Below are 17,070 nucleotides of genomic sequence, written 5' to 3' on the forward strand. Positions count from 1 at the left end.
GAAAAAAAGGTTTGGAGAGAGAAATAAATTTTGATAAAAAAAATTTGATAAATGAAAAAAAATTAATAGGCATTATTGTACTGTACGATTGTACTATTTATTAAATGACAATTACATTTACCTAAAAAAAAAATTAATAGACTAGAAAAGGGAAACATCAAAAGGGTGTTCTTCAATAATAACAGAGTATAAATAAGCCCGTTTTCTAGTTATATTTTTACCTCTAAATTGACGATGACCTCTATTAACGATTCAAATTAAAAAGGTATTAGACTGAATTTATAATTTTTTGAAATGTCTCATAAAATATTATGAATTATTTGGATTTGTATAAAAGAGATTGCAAGTTCCAAATATAATAAGGTATAAACTTATAAGTTCTTTTGAAAAAGGTAAAAAAAATTCATATTTATTTTTTAAATTTTAACAAACTCTTTCAATTTAACTACAAAATGTCGTTACTAATATACCTTATTTTATCCAAACCTGTTTTAAAAATAAAATATAACATTTTATTAATTTAAAATATTTTCTAAAATTTACAAACTTATAAAATTTGTTAAATAAGTTCAGCCAAACAGCCTCTAAATTGGAGAGAATAGTAAAAAGAATTTGGAGAAGATTTTTATAATTTAGAAGGAAGGTATAATTAATTCTTGTAATTAACCCTATAATAAAATTCAACGTAATTGCCTGGAATTCATGTAATAATTTCTTAGGGCTATTGTCGTACCTTTTTTTTGTATTTATGCAATTAACCTACCCAAAAAAAAAAAATTCTCGTCTAAAATTCCCGTAATTAACCCTAATTTCTTTTTTCCAATGACTAGAAATCATTCAATTAATTAAGAGAGGGGGCTTGCTCCCTCATTTTTTATAATTTGAAAGAGTAAATTACAAAAGGGTTTTTTTGAGTTTTATTATAATTATAAATACCTTTTTATTATTAAAAAAAATTACCAAATATCCTCTTGAGACTAACGTAGTCTAACAAATACTCACTCATAACATATCATTATAAGAAATATTTATTAAGATCTTATTTTTAACAAGTATTTATAATTTTTTCAAATAACAAAAATAAATATTTACAATTATGACAAATCTAAAAATAACCATCCTAATTTACCTTAATGTAAATAGTTTGCTGAGACATGCATCAGAATATTCAGAGCACTGTATCTATTAAAGTCTCATTGAACTTACAAAATGTTGTTGTAAACAAGTGGTGATGGTATATTGGATGGCAAGTTAATTGATCACGTGACTCGCACTTCGGGAAAGTACATTCACATGCAAATGTTACAAATCAAAACAAAATGAACTTAAAACCATAAAGTTGAAAGAAAATAATGTTTATATTGCAGATGGCCACGGAGAACACACTCACTGTATCTTTGCATAGTGAAGATATATGATTTAACAGCTAAGACAAAAATCCAGTTGGACACATTTTCAGCCCCCCCAACTAATATCATCCCACAAACTTCTTCGTCTCAAATTCAAATTCAAATTCAATCAATCACACAGTATTATACTAGGTAATTTGGTGTTCAGAGGAAATAGCTGAGAATTGACAAGATGATAACAAATTCTGCCGCCATCAAGACTGTAATTCAACAACATATTTAATAATGTAAAAGAGAGAATTTCAGGTCACTTTCATCAAGAGACGAGGGTTCTTCTGCAAACCAATGAAGGAGAGAGGTCCCTTTCAGTTTTCAATGGCACGTGAAATTTCTAGCATACAAGCCTACAAAATCATTCCTCTAAAAGCATGCTATTCGTGGAGAAGCCTACCCGTGCGTGCAAAGAATCAGGCAACTATGACAGCTATGTATTTTTGTCTCTACCATTTTACTTGAAATTTCAGCTCTGATATCATGTATTGGCAGATTTGAACATCACTCCAAACTTCAGCCACATACATCAATGCTTTCATTTAGATGCTAAAGGATACAGGTTCCTCAGTAAATACCACAATTTGCCAATATCCTCCAAGTATTTAGGCCAACTTTCCCCGTGACAGGATCCTAATTTTTGCATCGGACCATAAGGTTTCCTGAAAAATTGAAATTTTCAATCAGGTCAATATGATTATGAAAATAGATCACTACTCTCATATTACCACCAAGAATATAAGCTTAACGCTGCAGCTATTGCACCTGGAATATTGGACAAATATCAGTCTCCATCATTGGACCAATAAGCACATACTTCTTGAAACGTTTTGCTGAAATTTCAAATTTTTCATAGCCACTAGTTATTTCACATTCAATGGGATAGAATGTTTTGGCATTGCTAATAGATCAACTTAGAATCACAGACATAATTTTCCAAACAGCAATACATCTGGCTTTATTTGGAAGAGACATCAAATCTTTCCATTCGAATAACTGCAAACTTGAATTAAGCAAGGATGGGGGAGTGGGGGTTGTTCAGGTCACGGGGTCAGTCTTATTTGTGTCCAAAACTAAATCCTTTCTGGAATTGAAACACAAGATAAAGATAAGCACGGAGTATTACAATATATCGGTGTCCTTTTTCACCTATCTTCACATGCATAGAACGACAAGCTAAAACAATTGAACCACACAAAAACTTGGTGCCCACCAAGGCCAACTCAACAAGAGCTTTCAGGTTGTTTTCTGATGTGATTTCTTTCAATTAAATTTAGAAGGTACAGAAAAATACACAAATGTCAGCAGAACTTTGCAATTCTTTAGAATCCAATCTAAGAAATGAAGGTGAGAAATGATAATGAGGTGAATCATTAGATGAGGCCGCTCATGCATCCAAGTATATATGTCTTGGTACAGAGCATGAAAAACAAACTGCACGAGTGCCACTGTTCATAAACTACCACTAGAAGAAATCCAGAAAAATATATAACCAAGCTCAATTTCATTGTTGGATGGTCATCACCAATTCATCATATCCTCCTAGCTCTCTAAAAAGAGTCACCACCATCACGTACTTACTGGAAATCAACCTCCAGAAAAAATTTCTTTAGCAGTATTTCTGTAGCAACTTTAATCACGAGGGTCCTACAGGGAAAAGAATACAAACATAGCTTTGAAGCCTTCCCCTGGTTGGAGTGCACACTGTAATCAGATTTTCTCTAAACTACTCAGTACTACAGAACAAGACAGCGACATGGTATTTGCAGAACTAAATGTACCTTTATCCAAGTCTTTAAAGTTGGATAAAGTGTTTTAAAGTTGTAATCCAATCAACCTAATATTCAATACTCCCAAATACAAAATTAGTCATCATGATGATACATAAAATGTCAGAAGCATCAATTAAAACACTATATGAGTAAATGGACAATAGCCAACACAAGCTCACCACATGAAAGATACTTAATATCTCAGAGGTCAGTAAATGCAACAAGTTATATGCTCTTATATTATGCTCTAAGAAGCTCAACGTTATATCCTAGATCAGTGAATTCGGCTGCATCTTTTACTCCTTCAAGTGCAGGGAAGACTTGATTGCAATCAAGTAAGCACAACCACATAAGTCGGTGCAACCACTAAAAGATCTTACAGACTAGGACTCTAGGAGCGTACAGGAAACAAAGGCAATACAGAAATGATAACAATTACAAAAAACTGTTACTATATTAAGTGAACCCCCATTCATACAGCATCGACCAACTTGTAAGATATTAAGAATAAGTCCTCAGAAGATATTCATATCAAATAGTAACTTCAAATGTTTTTTTACCTGTTGTTTACTTTCATTGGAAATTTGCTCTACAGACCTCCACGGACAAACTTTTACCCAGTAATATCAACTCATTTGTTGTTCAAGCTCATGGAATCCATTCTAATCTTTCATTAAACTTCAGATCCACGGAGCTACATGAATTGGTTTTTCTCAATCATAACAATAGTGTTGAATGTGGGATAGATCAACTATGGCATTTCAAAAGCCTTCCCGTCGCCTAGGGGTATTTATAAACCCTCAGGAGAAATTGATGCCTTTAGAATGACATTCAGCTCATAATGCATCTATCCTTGCTTTTCTAAGTGCATCAAATATTAAGATACAAGCTAGTTATCCCATGTTCCGAAAACCCTCATTTTCAATCTTCACCTTGCAATGCATATTTCAGGTCTGGAACATAACCCAAATCCTTCACTTTTCTTCTAAGCTCTTCCAACTTGGCATAGATAGCATCCTTTTGAGGGTGATTAGTATCTCCAGCATAAAATCTATGGACTTTACCTTTTACAGATATCCAACTGTATCCTGGCTCCTTTCTAACACCTTGCTCTTTCATCACTTTCCGCAGGTCAAGCCCGTCTTTATAACTACCTGTTTCCATGTATGTGTTAGATAACAGCACATATGTAGAAGAATATTCCGGACAAAGAGAGAGAATCTTCTTGGCCGCTATTTCACCAAACTCAATATTGCCATGAATCCTGCATGCAGCCAATAAGGTCTGCCATACCATCTCATCTGGTTCAATAGGCATTTTCATTATAAACTCAAATGCTTCATTGAGGCGCCCCACACGACCTAGGAGATCAACAACAGAGGCATAGTGCTCCATTTCTGGCACCAAACCATAGGATTTCTCCATTGACCAAAAGTACTGAAGGCCTTCCTCGACGAGACCAGCATGGCTGCACGCAGATAGAACACATAGTAAGGTAACAGAATTTGGTTTAATATGCATCTGTTCCATTCTTTTGAAGTGCCAAAGTGCATCAGCAACAGAACCATGATAGGCGTGACCTGACAATATAGCAGTCATTGAGACAACATCAGGATTAGATATCCGATTGTAAACCTCATCTGCGTCTTTTATACTGCCTCCCTTAGCATACATATCAATCAGAGCACTTTCAATGTATCTTACAGTTTCAAAGCCTAATTTGCACAGAAGGCCATGGATTTGACGACCATATTCAAGATAACAAAGATTAGCACATGCAGTAAGGACACTGGCAAGAGTAAAGTCATTAGGTGTGAACCCTTCTTCCCTCATCTGAGAAAAAACAAGAAGTGCTTCCTCCCATCTAGAACACTGAGAATAACATGTAACTAATGTTGTCCAGGAGACAATGTCTCTGCATTTCATCCTGTCGAGGATCTTCTGAACTTCTTCAAGAGACCCACATTTGGAGTATGCATCAGCAATGGCATTTTCAACACTTAGATTCATTAAATCAGGCCCAGACTTCAAAACTCTGCCATGCACTTCCTTCACTAACCATAAGCACTTCAAACTAGCAATCACATCAAATACACTACAGTAAGTGTAAAGATCAGGTATTATGTTATTTTGACACATTTTGACATACAATTCCAAAGCTTGTTGACTACAATTGCACAGTGCGTAACCAGTTATCATTGCATTCCATGGTCCATTTACTCCACATTCAGCAAAGTTCATATCAAAAACAGACCTTGCCTCCAATAAATGACCACATCTCGAGTACATATCTATTAGAGCAGTCCCAACAAGAATGTTTTCCTGCATTCCCAATTCTGATACACATTCATGAACCCTCTTTCCTTTATCAACATGGCCTAGCATCGCAACTGCCTTCAGAACACTAACTAGAGTATACATATTGGGAACAAAACCTTGCTCCTTCATCTGCATAAAATGGTCAAAAGCCTCCAAGTGCAGACCGTTGGCAGTAAGTCCTGATATCATTGCATTCCAAGAGACATCATTAATTACAGCCATAGAATTGAAAACTCTATAAGCCTCCTCAACCTTACCCAATTTTGCATACATGTTAAGAAGTGCAGTGCCAACAACCACATGAGAACCGAAGCCTCTAACCATTATCTGGCCATGCACCACATCCCCTAAATCAACAGAACCCATACCAATACATGATTGCAGGATGGCAGAATATGTAAATCCATCAGGTAATATTCCATGAGTCGTCATCTTGCAAAAATATTTTAACCCATCTCTGAAAGACGCTTGCTGATTAAATCCAGTAATCATGACACTCCAAGAGAATACATTTTTCCTCGGCAAATAGTCAAACACTAAATTAGCAGACTCAAAATCTGAGCATTTCAAATATGCATAAATTACATGATTGAGTAACTTCAACAAGTTATCATCATGAAAATCTGACTTCAACAGATAGCCATGGATTTCTCTTGTTTCTGTCAGTAACCCCTTCTCAGCACAAGAATGGAGCTGATCAACCAGTTTCTGCACCTGAGCCTTTTGAGAATACTCATAATTTGCACCAAACTCAAATAATTTGCTTCCAACAACTCTAGTTCTTTCATTGATGGACTGAAAAGCAATCGCTGCTGATGATTTTTTAGCCTGATGAAAATTGTGCAAATAGTCATTGAATTGACTGATTTGTTCCACCAATAATTTCAAACAGTTAATCTCAGATTCTCTTATGCATTCAAAATGAAACCAGGAGTTAGAAGAGTTCAACAAGCAACTAAAACCCAGCAGGTACTTTACAATTTCACAATTTGCATCACTCTATAACATAGTAGATGCATAACTTTCACAAGTTTAAGAATAATGAAACACGGCTTACTTCTTTTCTATTTGAAACCTTGGGCTTGAATAACTCACGATCATGAACAGACCCCAGAAGCTGAAGTTTAGAAGGAAAATTTATGGCCATGACCTACCCAGCAGAGAATTGCTACACCATCATCGCTTCAGTGTCACTTCATTAGAGCCTTCACAGGAAGCTTTCAGCAAACACTTGATTTATCTCAGTTAAAGAACGGCAGCAACCTGTGTCATTTTTGAAGTATTTGAGTAATCTTTTCTCGCACATTCAATAACCTCACCCCGAATTAAGCATCAATCTCCTTAAATTCAGTTCATATATATAGAGTATCTGCATCTAAATTTTCTCAACAAATCCTATCAACGTCTATCTCCAAAGAATAAAAAATGTCAAACGACTCAAACCCATAAAAGAAAGATTTTGAGCAACCAGGACTTTGGAAATTCAAATGTATGAGACAAAGCAATCCTCAGCTTCTCCTGGTTTTCCCGACTTAGAAGAGATTTAATGATCTATACTAATGATGCAAACTGGGCAGTACGTCGATCTTTGATTGAATCCTTATCATGCTTTCAATGTAATCATGCAGGAAATTATCTATTGCCTTGACAGAAGATGTGGTTGATGATAGAATCAGGTAAAGACCTCAGAAGGCTGCAAACTCTCTATTCTCTTCAGTTTCTATCTTTTGCAGGAATTGTTTTCTTCGGCAAATTGAGTTTTCTATACCCAACATATGGATCCAGAAGAGAATCAAGAGATTGATGGATAGAGAAAGAAATTTTAGACAAGTCTGTTTCTTATTTTCTAAATGGATCAAATATGTTTCAAAAAATTGAACATTTTATTGTTACTGTTTCCAAAACTTGAGGGCAGTTTTCTTATTCTGATTCAAGTCTGTAATAAAGACAATATTGAAAGAATATGTAACGGAGTGGAGTTTCATCCGCCCCCAAACTATGATTGTTAAGATCTTAAAGAAAAGATAATATCTGTTGCCCACTTCAGCCACACAAATTAGGAGGATGATTAAAACTTATTGAACACAAAAGATATTTGAAACGAGTCAAACGTCAGCTTTAATTCAAGAAAATTAACACAATGAAATTCCTAAATCGGGATAAACTATTGCCATAAATCCATAATACCTGTCAAAACCATCTCAAGTACCAAGCTTCGATTCCAAATGTCTTCATGCAATTGAATGGCATTGTTTCCCCAGCAATCTCAGTACTAAATTTTGCTGAAATATTTTGTATGACCATGTTATCCAGTCTCTTTTATAATATAGACACTTTACTTCTAAATGATCAGATAGTTATGTCCTTTTCTTCCTTCCCTTTCATATATTGTTGCTAATGTATCATGTTTAAAAATTAGTTATTACCAAGTTTCTGTTTCTATTTGAGTTTCTTTCTTTCTTTCAGTAGCTCAATCTCATTCATCATATTTACTCCTTGACATCCTTCTTGATTAAATATTTCTATTGAATGGATGGGAGGGATTCAAAAGGTCTATATACTTATTTATATAATTTGTGGTTCTATTTTCAATGTATTTCACAATTTCCCATTAAATTTGTGTTTTTAATTAGACATATCATTTAAATTAGTTAAACAAAGACGCATTCATTTTCATCAACCATCCTCCCTCCTATGATGGAGTTTTATTAATCAACCCGCTTATTCACCTATTCAGTTATGGCTAGGGGTGCAAACGAGCCAAGCTCAGCCAAAACTCTGAGCTCGAGCTCGGCAAGCTCCAAAAAATATGCTCGAGCTCCACGCGAACGAGTGGAAGAGGCTTAGAAGGATCCATTGGGTTCTATAATCAGAAAGGAAAGAGCAAAAGATCATCTCTAATCAAAGGATTGTGTAAAAACGTAGATACTCACAAGAATGATAGCAAAAATCCAGCCAAAGTCCAAGCACAACCCAACAAAGTCAATAAAATTCAATCTGGCATTTCATCAAACATTTGAAAGCAAAACTTGCTCAGAAAATTTCTTTTACAAACTGTAAAAGAAATTTACCAAAAAACAAAATCACCTGTTAATGGCGGAGTTGGAGCGAATGTGTGCCATATGCCGATGGATTCGTGGACGTGAAGCTAGTTATGAAGTTCTGCAATTTTTTCTTCACTTCGCGCGCGCACGAGAGAGAGAGAGAGAGAGTTTTCACTTCTCAATAGTGAATAGGCAATTCTCAATTTCTCACATTGCATATTTACTACCTTTTTAGCTTTTCTTTTTTACTTCTAATTTTAATTTTAATGAGTTACTTAATTGATTTATTTATTTAATAAATATAGAGATAACTAATATATTTATTTATATACATTAAATAAATATAGGATTAAGAAAAAACTAATAACACATGTACTTTGTTGCAGTGGATATTAAATATAACACTAAGATTCATATATATTATATTAAATATTTCTTTACGTAAAAATTATCAAAACATACTAAATTATTGATTAAGCTTATTTTTAAATGATACAAATCAAATACCATATTTTAGTATCATTTAATGTATGATATATTGACTAACAATTCTAATATATGATGAATTTAGAAATAAATATATTTTGTTGTAGTGGATATTTAAATTATAACGATAAAATTCATATTCATTATATTAAATACTTATTGGAAAAATTATAAAAATTATTAAATTATTGATTAAGATTGGTGTTTAGATAATATCAACAAAAATACCATATTTAATATCTTCCAAAACTAAAATATGTGATATTAACTAATAACTCTAATTTATGATGAATTTTAAATATTTATTTATAAAAAGTATCAAAACTTATTAAATTGTTTCTTAAGCTTGTTTTTAAACAATATAAATAAAAAACATTATTTTATTATTATATAAAATAAAATAAGTGATATGTTGACAAATAATTTTAATATATGGTGAATTTTGAATATAAATTTGCTATAATATTAAATGTGTACTTAAATAATATTTATAAATAAAAAATACAAAAATATAAAAAAAGTTGTGAGCTCGCGAGCTCAAAGAATATAGTTCAAGCTCGAGCAGGCTCGAGTCGAGTTTGAATGCGAACCAACTCGACTCATCTTGCACCCCTAACTAATCATATATTTATCTAAATTTATATAGAATAAAAATATTTTTTTTACGTGTCAAAATAAAAGTGAAAGAGGATATCCAAATATGTACTTATATGATATTTACTCGGATAGTCCCGATGTTTTATTTTATTATATATAAATATTTCTAATAAGTTAATAAAAAATAAAAGTTACGAAGATGTCATTACATCTTGAGAGTAGTTAGGGGTGTCCGTATTTGATAAAAATCTGCTATCACACACATAAATAACATACTGACGTCACACACGGTCGTGTGCATTATATAAGTTCTATTTTCAAATTATAATATAATTTAATTATATTTTTTAATCTAAAAAATCACATACTAATCAAATATTGGTGTGACATCAAACTGTGATAGAAAATCGCGGTTACCATCTTGGTTGTATGAGTTTTGCGTAAAAAAAGTTACCCAAATAATATATGCGATTCTGAGTTTTGCTTGCCAAGGATCATCGACTTGATCGTCATTAAAATCGCACTTTGGAGGTTGCGTTTTAATATTGAGTTTGTAGTTTCTAAAAAATCTAATCTAATTTCCAACTATCTTTTATTAGTAATCTAAACTTTTTTTCGTATACTACCAACGGAAACATATTCGATTCGTGTAGATAATATAAATTTTTATTATATTTATTTAATAAAAAAAGGAATAGTAAAATAAAATGAACGAATGAATGATAAAAGCTAATGCAATGAAATATTTTTAAATAAACATGAATATAAATTATTGCCAGAACTAATTGACAAAAAAGGCGTTTCTTTGTGAAATAAAGATGTTTTAGAACATTTCAGTCAATCCACATTTTAAACAAATCAACCACTCAAAGGGCCTCATATATATCAGTAATTAAAACACACTCGATATACGTATGCAATTTAATTTTTCATTACATTTCCTTAACTAAATGGAAAAAAATAAAGATAAAATAAATAATTAATCAGATGGCTAGAAATGTGGAATATATAGTAAAAGGTATTTTAGGTAATTCATATTTTGAAATACTTTCACACGTTTAATATGCACAATAATATACCAATGATCGTTTGTCTGAATAGTGAGGTTAAGGACTCAAAATTAAGAGGTCGTAAATTTAAATCTTATAGATGGCAGATGTTTGTTTTGAAATTATTGATTAAAAGTATTATTGTGTGTTGTGTATTAAACATTGTAATAATATATTAATTACTTTAGGAATATGTGTAAGAATTTTCCGTGATTCGATGAGGTCACTCAATATACTACACAACAAAGACTACAACAAATCCATGCGCACACATGTACAAACACTGAACAAGAGAAAAAAAGAGGGCTATTTGGCAACCATCTTATATATATTGGTGGAAATGGCTATGGTGCTTGTGATGACTGCAAGAGTTATCATCACTGCTGCTATGATCTTGTCCCTTGCGGTAGAAATACCATGAATATCTCTGTCATGTGAAAGAGAAGGATTAGACGGGCGTCGTTATGGTTGCTTCTATGAGCGAATATTAATATTACAGGATTCTTTTTAAACTTTTAGATAAGGTGGTGGAGCGAGATGAGTACCTTAATACGACGGAGCCAGGAAAAATGAAGGCGAGGCAGACGGCGGAAGTCGAGCCCATGAACTGGAACAAGTACCAAATACTTGGAATGGCTATGGCTAAAACATAGGCCAGAACAAGCAAAACAAGGGTGAGGATGACGAATCTTTTCGTGTCGACTGCCAGGAGAGGCTTCTTGGAGAAGAGGAACTCGTCGATGTTAGTCCTCAGGGAGAAGTTCAAGAGCGGAAACACCAGCATCAGATGGAGAGCGTAGCTCAGACGAACTATGTCGTTGAGGAACGAGCTTATCCTCGATCCTGAACTCTGGTCGAAGTTCACGAGGATGTCATCCATTGTTGAATCCCCAAATAGAAGGTAACCGAATATGCCAATAGCAAAGTAGATAGCAGCACAGAGTACTAGAGCTATTCTCACGGCAGAGATCATTGCGGAAGGTTTTCCTAGCTCAACTCCAATTGCATGAACTGCACAAAACATTGACAATGCGTTAAGACAAAATCAAGTACTGGTTTGAGTGAGCTGCCAATCAACACCGGATGGAATCAGAAGGACTTGAGCAACATATAAACCTCAAGCTATATGACGTGTTTTTTTAAGACCAAACTACGAGGCTTGCACCAAAATGTACAAAATCTTCAGTACAGGCGACATGATTGAGGTTGTTGTTTCTTACCATTGAAGTGGAACGTGAAGGCCGTGACAATGACAGGAATAGCCGTGAAGAGATTGAAGAAGGAGACGCCACCGTCCAGTTCCGGTAGGATTCTTGGTGTCTTAGTTTGCCCCTCTATGAGGGCACTTATAGCCATCACTGAGCATATACCAACAAACACAATTGCTAGGAGTACTGATACTGCTGAACTGAACCATAATGACTCTGCAAAATCAACAAAAACAATTAACTTATCTAAATCACAAATCTCCCTCTTCTCTGTTAAACAGGGGATTGGTCTAAATACTACAATTCTGCATATGTTTGGTCACATACTTTGTTCAGAACTAATAATGAGCATTTACTACTAGTATATAAACTCCAAAATTCTCTTCTATTACTATGGCAAACCATGTTGTTTCAGCAAGAACAGACAATACTTGGCATAAGGGCATTGACCATTGTCTAAGTTTACAATATAGTGAACTTCTCTGCTTTTCGCAGGCGAATTTTATGTCTGAATTTGACAGAACCACATAAATCTTATGTCTAAGTTCGGGCATAAGGTATAACATAAAATGAAGGAGTTGAAACATACCTACACGACGAAACAAGACCAGGGGAAGCATGACGAAAACGACAATGAAGAGGAGCGCAACAGCACGCAAATTCCACCAATGAACACCAAACCATTCTTGCAAAACACCCAAGTGTTCTTCCCCTGTCCCAGAAAGCACATCCCCTGACACAGACAAACAACAATCACCCTCAATTTCTGATTGTCAACGTTAAATCTACGACAAGTGGCAAACAACATGTGACATGAGTCCCCAAATGTCAGAAAACAGAAACCATCAACTGCTCACCGATTATAATCAGGTACATGATGAGGCAACCGAGATTCGTGATCATCACACATATCTGCACAGCAACGGATCCCCATCGTCCAAACGACTCCCTCATTAGTCCGGCGTACGTCCTCGACTCGCCGGAGTACGTGAACCGCAGCATGAACTCAACCGATATATCCACCACCACTGCTATCAGAACAATCATTAGAAAAGCTGGGACAACTCCCAGGACCTTAAGAGTCGCCGGAATGGACATGATCCCGGCGCCGATTATGCTCGTCGACACGTTGAACACGGCCCCCGGCACCGACGCCGGTTTCACATCGGCTTCGGTTTCGCCACCGCGGTGGGGGAGGAGAGGAGCCTCAGCTCCGGTGGCGCTTCTCGCCGGAGCCATGCCGGGGGGATGAAGTTGAAATTGTGTGCGCGTTTGTCTTTGGATTCTTGGTTGAATGAAACATATAGTGGTCATGCAATTATTGAAAGGCGTCAAATGACGGGGTTGCCATTTTTGGAGGAGGTTAGGGAGCTAAATTAAGGAGATGGAATGAAGGGCATTTTAGGAATTTCAGGTTGGGACAGGTTGGAGGCATATGGAGGGGGGATCAGTCGTAAAGAAGTTTGAGATGTATGGGGACGGAAATGAGGGAAATGTGAATCATGTGATTGGGTCTCAATGTGTTACAGCAGACATGTTTCAGCTTAGTAGGATTCATTCATGATGGTTCCATCAGCTTTATAATTAATTTACAGTTAAATTACATTTTGACATCAAAATTATACTCTATTTTGTATTTTGTCATTTAATTTTCTTTTGTCAGCTTTTTATTTTAATTCTCTAAATTTAGGCTTTGCTATATGTAATCGACTTTTTATTAGTTTTTCGAGGAAAAAACATTACATACAGTGAACATGTAAAAAAATTATTTCATATTACCTTAAATATCACATATGCACTATAGGTGATGTTTTTTCAATAAAATGATCCCAGTGACCTAAATTTATTACTAATCATATCTTTCTTCAAGCATTCCTCAGTAATATGTTATTTGTTGAAATAAACTTTTTTTTTTTGTGTGTGGGGGGAGGGGTTTTCAGATGATCTTATCAATTAGTAATAATCTTGATTTTGGTGAAAAAAAGATCGAGGAGGTAGGGTTGATAACAAATTGTACACCTCCTCAGGGATGACAGCATGCCGAGTTTGTCAGAATTTAAGATCCGATTTGTCAAGAAATTTTTTAATATAAGATCGGACCTGACCAACTCAGAACTCAGCGAACTCGATATATTTGGTTTACTAAAAAATATAATTTTGACGAGGCTTCATTTAGTTGATAAAGTTAAGGTCATGGTTCGAGTTTCATCAAAGTATGAGCATTAGAATAATCTAACAGTAGTTATTGGTCATAGTAGTTACCAATTAGTTATATAATTAGTATCGATAAGTCAAGGATTGCATAAACATAGATAAGAGTTTAGAACATATATTTAGTCCCACCAAATATCTTGATAACATATCCAACCTGCATATTAGTATGGCAATGTTCAACCTTTACCAATAAGAAGAATTCTTTTATAAGGTTTTGGGGGGACTAAACCAATCAAAATGACAAATATATGATTAATTTAGATCTAGCACGTATTCGAACCAAAGGATCTATCATTAGGCCGCAGTATCCAATAAAATAATGATATGATATGTGATACAAACAAAAAATGCGGCTCGGTTCTACTTGAAGTAGAAAGTAATAAAATAAAATGTAAGAAAATAAATAAGTGAAACTGAAAGTGTTATTTCTTGTTTTTTGTGTATAAGGGAGAGAATGAATCCTAGTTCAATCTGTAAAACTTTAAATACAAAATTAAAATGGTCCTTTTCAATTAAAGTAGATTTTTTTTCCAATGGGGAAGCCCTCAATTATAGACAACCCTCAATTAATTGGATAAAATTGAATCTGCATGAATTTATGAAGGATTCTCTCGAATTTTATGAAGCATTATCTCAAAGTGGTTCAATAAAGATAAATCCCCATGGATTCATTGGAAGGTCATCTCCCAGTGATTGGAGGATCCCCCAAATTCGATAGAAGGTTATCTCTTGGTGGTTGAAGACCCACGATCCTTGGTGGTTGGAGTCTACCGCGAATGACGTCATCTTTCAAGGATAAGAATGTCTTCTCGAATTTTCAACGAGGTTGTTGAGGAAATGCTTTTCCTCCAACTAGACTCCAAGTTTTCAGGGTCTAGAGGTTACTTTCGACTATGGCCTCCACGTATCTTCACTGAAGTGGCTAGTTCTTATCTAATTCTGTGGGTGGTGCTCTCAAAGATCCTACATAGATGGCACTTAAGTGGGCCATCCGTGGATGCTATATGATAGACTTTGAATTTGGTTGGGAGATTCCAAATCTCTAAGCTTACTTATAGGCCTGTGAGACACTCTCATATTTGGATCGTTTGAGCTTCTTTTGGCCAATTTATTTCTTAGTGGCAGCTCGAGCTGGAATTGCTAGGGGCTCTACCCGAATTGGACTTCTTGTGAAAACTCTGGTCCCTTACCCGAACCAGGCCTTTTGGGGGCGCTTCGAGTCCTTTTTTGGGTTCTAGCAATTTTTTTCTTTCTTTTGAATTATTTGAACTTCTTTGGACAGATTTTTTTATGAACATTAATATCGTTAACTCACGACGGAAGAGATTAATATGAAATTATATAACAATTTATTTTTTTAGTTATTCAAAATTTCATATTAAGTGAAACTAGACCACATATTTTGAGTCATAAGGAGTTCAATCTAATAATAATCATGAATCGTGATGGCCAAAATATACGCCTTAAATCCTTGGGAAACACAAATTTTTAAGCAAAAGTGGTAGCATTTTACCTAAGACTTGCCTTGTCGTGGAATTCAAGAATTAGAAATCCCATACGGAAAGGACTTGCAACTTTTGGATGGACCAGCGAAGAGGTCTGGACTCCACGTCACATATTCTAAAGTTTAATTAGTATTTATTTAAAAACCTCCTTTAAATTCATATATTTTATAAAATATTTAATTTTATTTTAAATAAAATTTTAAAATATTTAAATAAAATTAAATTATGAAGTTTATAAAATATTAGGAATCACAATTTTATAACTAATATATTAAAGTTGGAGGATTGATAAAATCTTAAAACTTTTGTCTGGAATTCCTTACTAATTTTCAAAAGAATTTATAAGTTCATACATGGCATCTTAATTTTTTATTTTATAAACTCGTGCTCTTAAAATTTTACTATATAGTTTATAAGTTTTTAATATTTTATAAGCTCACAAATATTTTATAATTTATTTAAAAAAGTTCATAAAATCACTCAAACATCTTAAATCAGTATGATTTGATTTACTGGTGGATGGAACATCAAATCAAAAATTATTTGCAAACTACCCCTATAAAACAAAATAAAGCTATAGTAATTTAAATATGCTAAAACACTTTTTTGGGGTATTTGATACAAAGATCTAAAAGTGTAATTGACATCGTTACGTAAAGTTAAAACACCAAATTCTTAGTCGTAAATTGTTTGGACTCGTTCGGATAACTCTATGTTATAAAGTGTTCAAATTATTCTACTTTGATTTGAAACTATATTTTGTAATATATCGATGGATTTAAAATTCTGTTCATATGGAGTTATTTGAATATTTTGTTCCAATTCTTTCATCAAACTTAAATTCACCCATCCAAACACAGTACAAGATTTTTGACAATTTACAATTTATGATAAATTACAATGGGACTCTCCTGAAATTTATATTAATTATAAATATCTCATTATTGTTTCAAAAATTATAAATACCCCCTAGAACTAACAATCGTCTAACAAATATATTTTCATGAGAGTCTATTGGAAAAAATATTTATAATTTTTTAAATAATAAAAAATATTTATAATTATGATAAATTTTAGCAAATTACCTTATAATTTATTTAAAAATTGAGCCACTTCAGTAATATGAATACGAAGTAAAACTGCCAAGTTCATTGAATGGAACGACGTCGTTGTCGAGAAAGCGAAGGAGGAGTTGAAAAATTGGGTGAGGAAAAAGACAGCACGAATGAGCGAGTCACACGTGGAGGGGACTTATGTGATGACTCGGACTCCTGAGTTGGATAAGATTGTTGTCGGGTGACAATGCAATCCACTCGTTTCTTACTTTGCTAGGGTGAATGTGGGTGGAAAATTGTAAAATATTAAATTCAACCACTTAAAAATTTAGGTTCCAAATTGATTAAAAAAAGTAAGTTTGAAAATGTTAAAGCATCGTTGCAACATAAATAAAAGTAAAAAGAGAAAATGACAGCAATA

The 17,070-nt window shown here is 33.9% G+C and overlaps 2 protein-coding genes across 4 annotated transcripts; both read right to left on the bottom strand.

Moving 5' to 3' along the window:
- Positions 1–1,496: 1,496 nt before the first annotated feature.
- LOC105160822 (putative pentatricopeptide repeat-containing protein At3g47840) lies at positions 1,497–8,755 on the bottom strand. Of its 3 annotated transcripts, XM_020693560.2 has the most exons (5): positions 8,579–8,755; positions 6,549–6,754; positions 3,733–6,319; positions 2,166–2,233; positions 1,497–2,062 (listed from the first exon to the last, which is right to left on the bottom strand). In XM_020693560.2, the coding sequence occupies exons 2-3, from the start codon at positions 6,636–6,638 to the stop codon at positions 4,094–4,096; spliced, it is 2,316 nt and encodes a 771-aa protein (XP_020549219.1). In that variant the 5' UTR covers positions 6,639–6,754; positions 8,579–8,755; the 3' UTR covers positions 1,497–2,062; positions 2,166–2,233; positions 3,733–4,093. The 3 variants fall into 3 exon arrangements, with proteins under 3 accessions (XP_020549219.1, XP_011076617.1, XP_088736182.1); XM_011078315.3 differs by lacking the exon at positions 2,166–2,233; XM_088880056.1 differs by lacking the exons at positions 1,497–2,062; positions 2,166–2,233 and adding an exon at positions 2,642–3,047.
- Positions 8,756–10,862: 2,107 nt separating this feature from the next.
- LOC105160823 (amino acid transporter AVT6C) lies at positions 10,863–13,170 on the bottom strand. Its single transcript, XM_088880149.1, has 5 exons — positions 12,733–13,170; positions 12,465–12,608; positions 11,888–12,091; positions 11,213–11,678; positions 10,863–11,094 (listed from the first exon to the last, which is right to left on the bottom strand). Exons 1-5 carry the CDS (start codon positions 13,112–13,114, stop codon positions 10,974–10,976), a joined length of 1,317 nt encoding a protein of 438 aa, XP_088736275.1. The 5' UTR covers positions 13,115–13,170; the 3' UTR covers positions 10,863–10,973.
- Between the last annotated feature and the right edge of the window lie 3,900 nt (positions 13,171–17,070).

Source organism: Sesamum indicum, linkage group LG4 (assembly GCF_026168435.1).
Source record: "Sesamum indicum cultivar Baizhima isolate 11 linkage group LG4, ASM2616843v1, whole genome shotgun sequence".
Classification (NCBI taxonomy): domain Eukaryota; kingdom Viridiplantae; phylum Streptophyta; class Magnoliopsida; order Lamiales; family Pedaliaceae; genus Sesamum; species Sesamum indicum.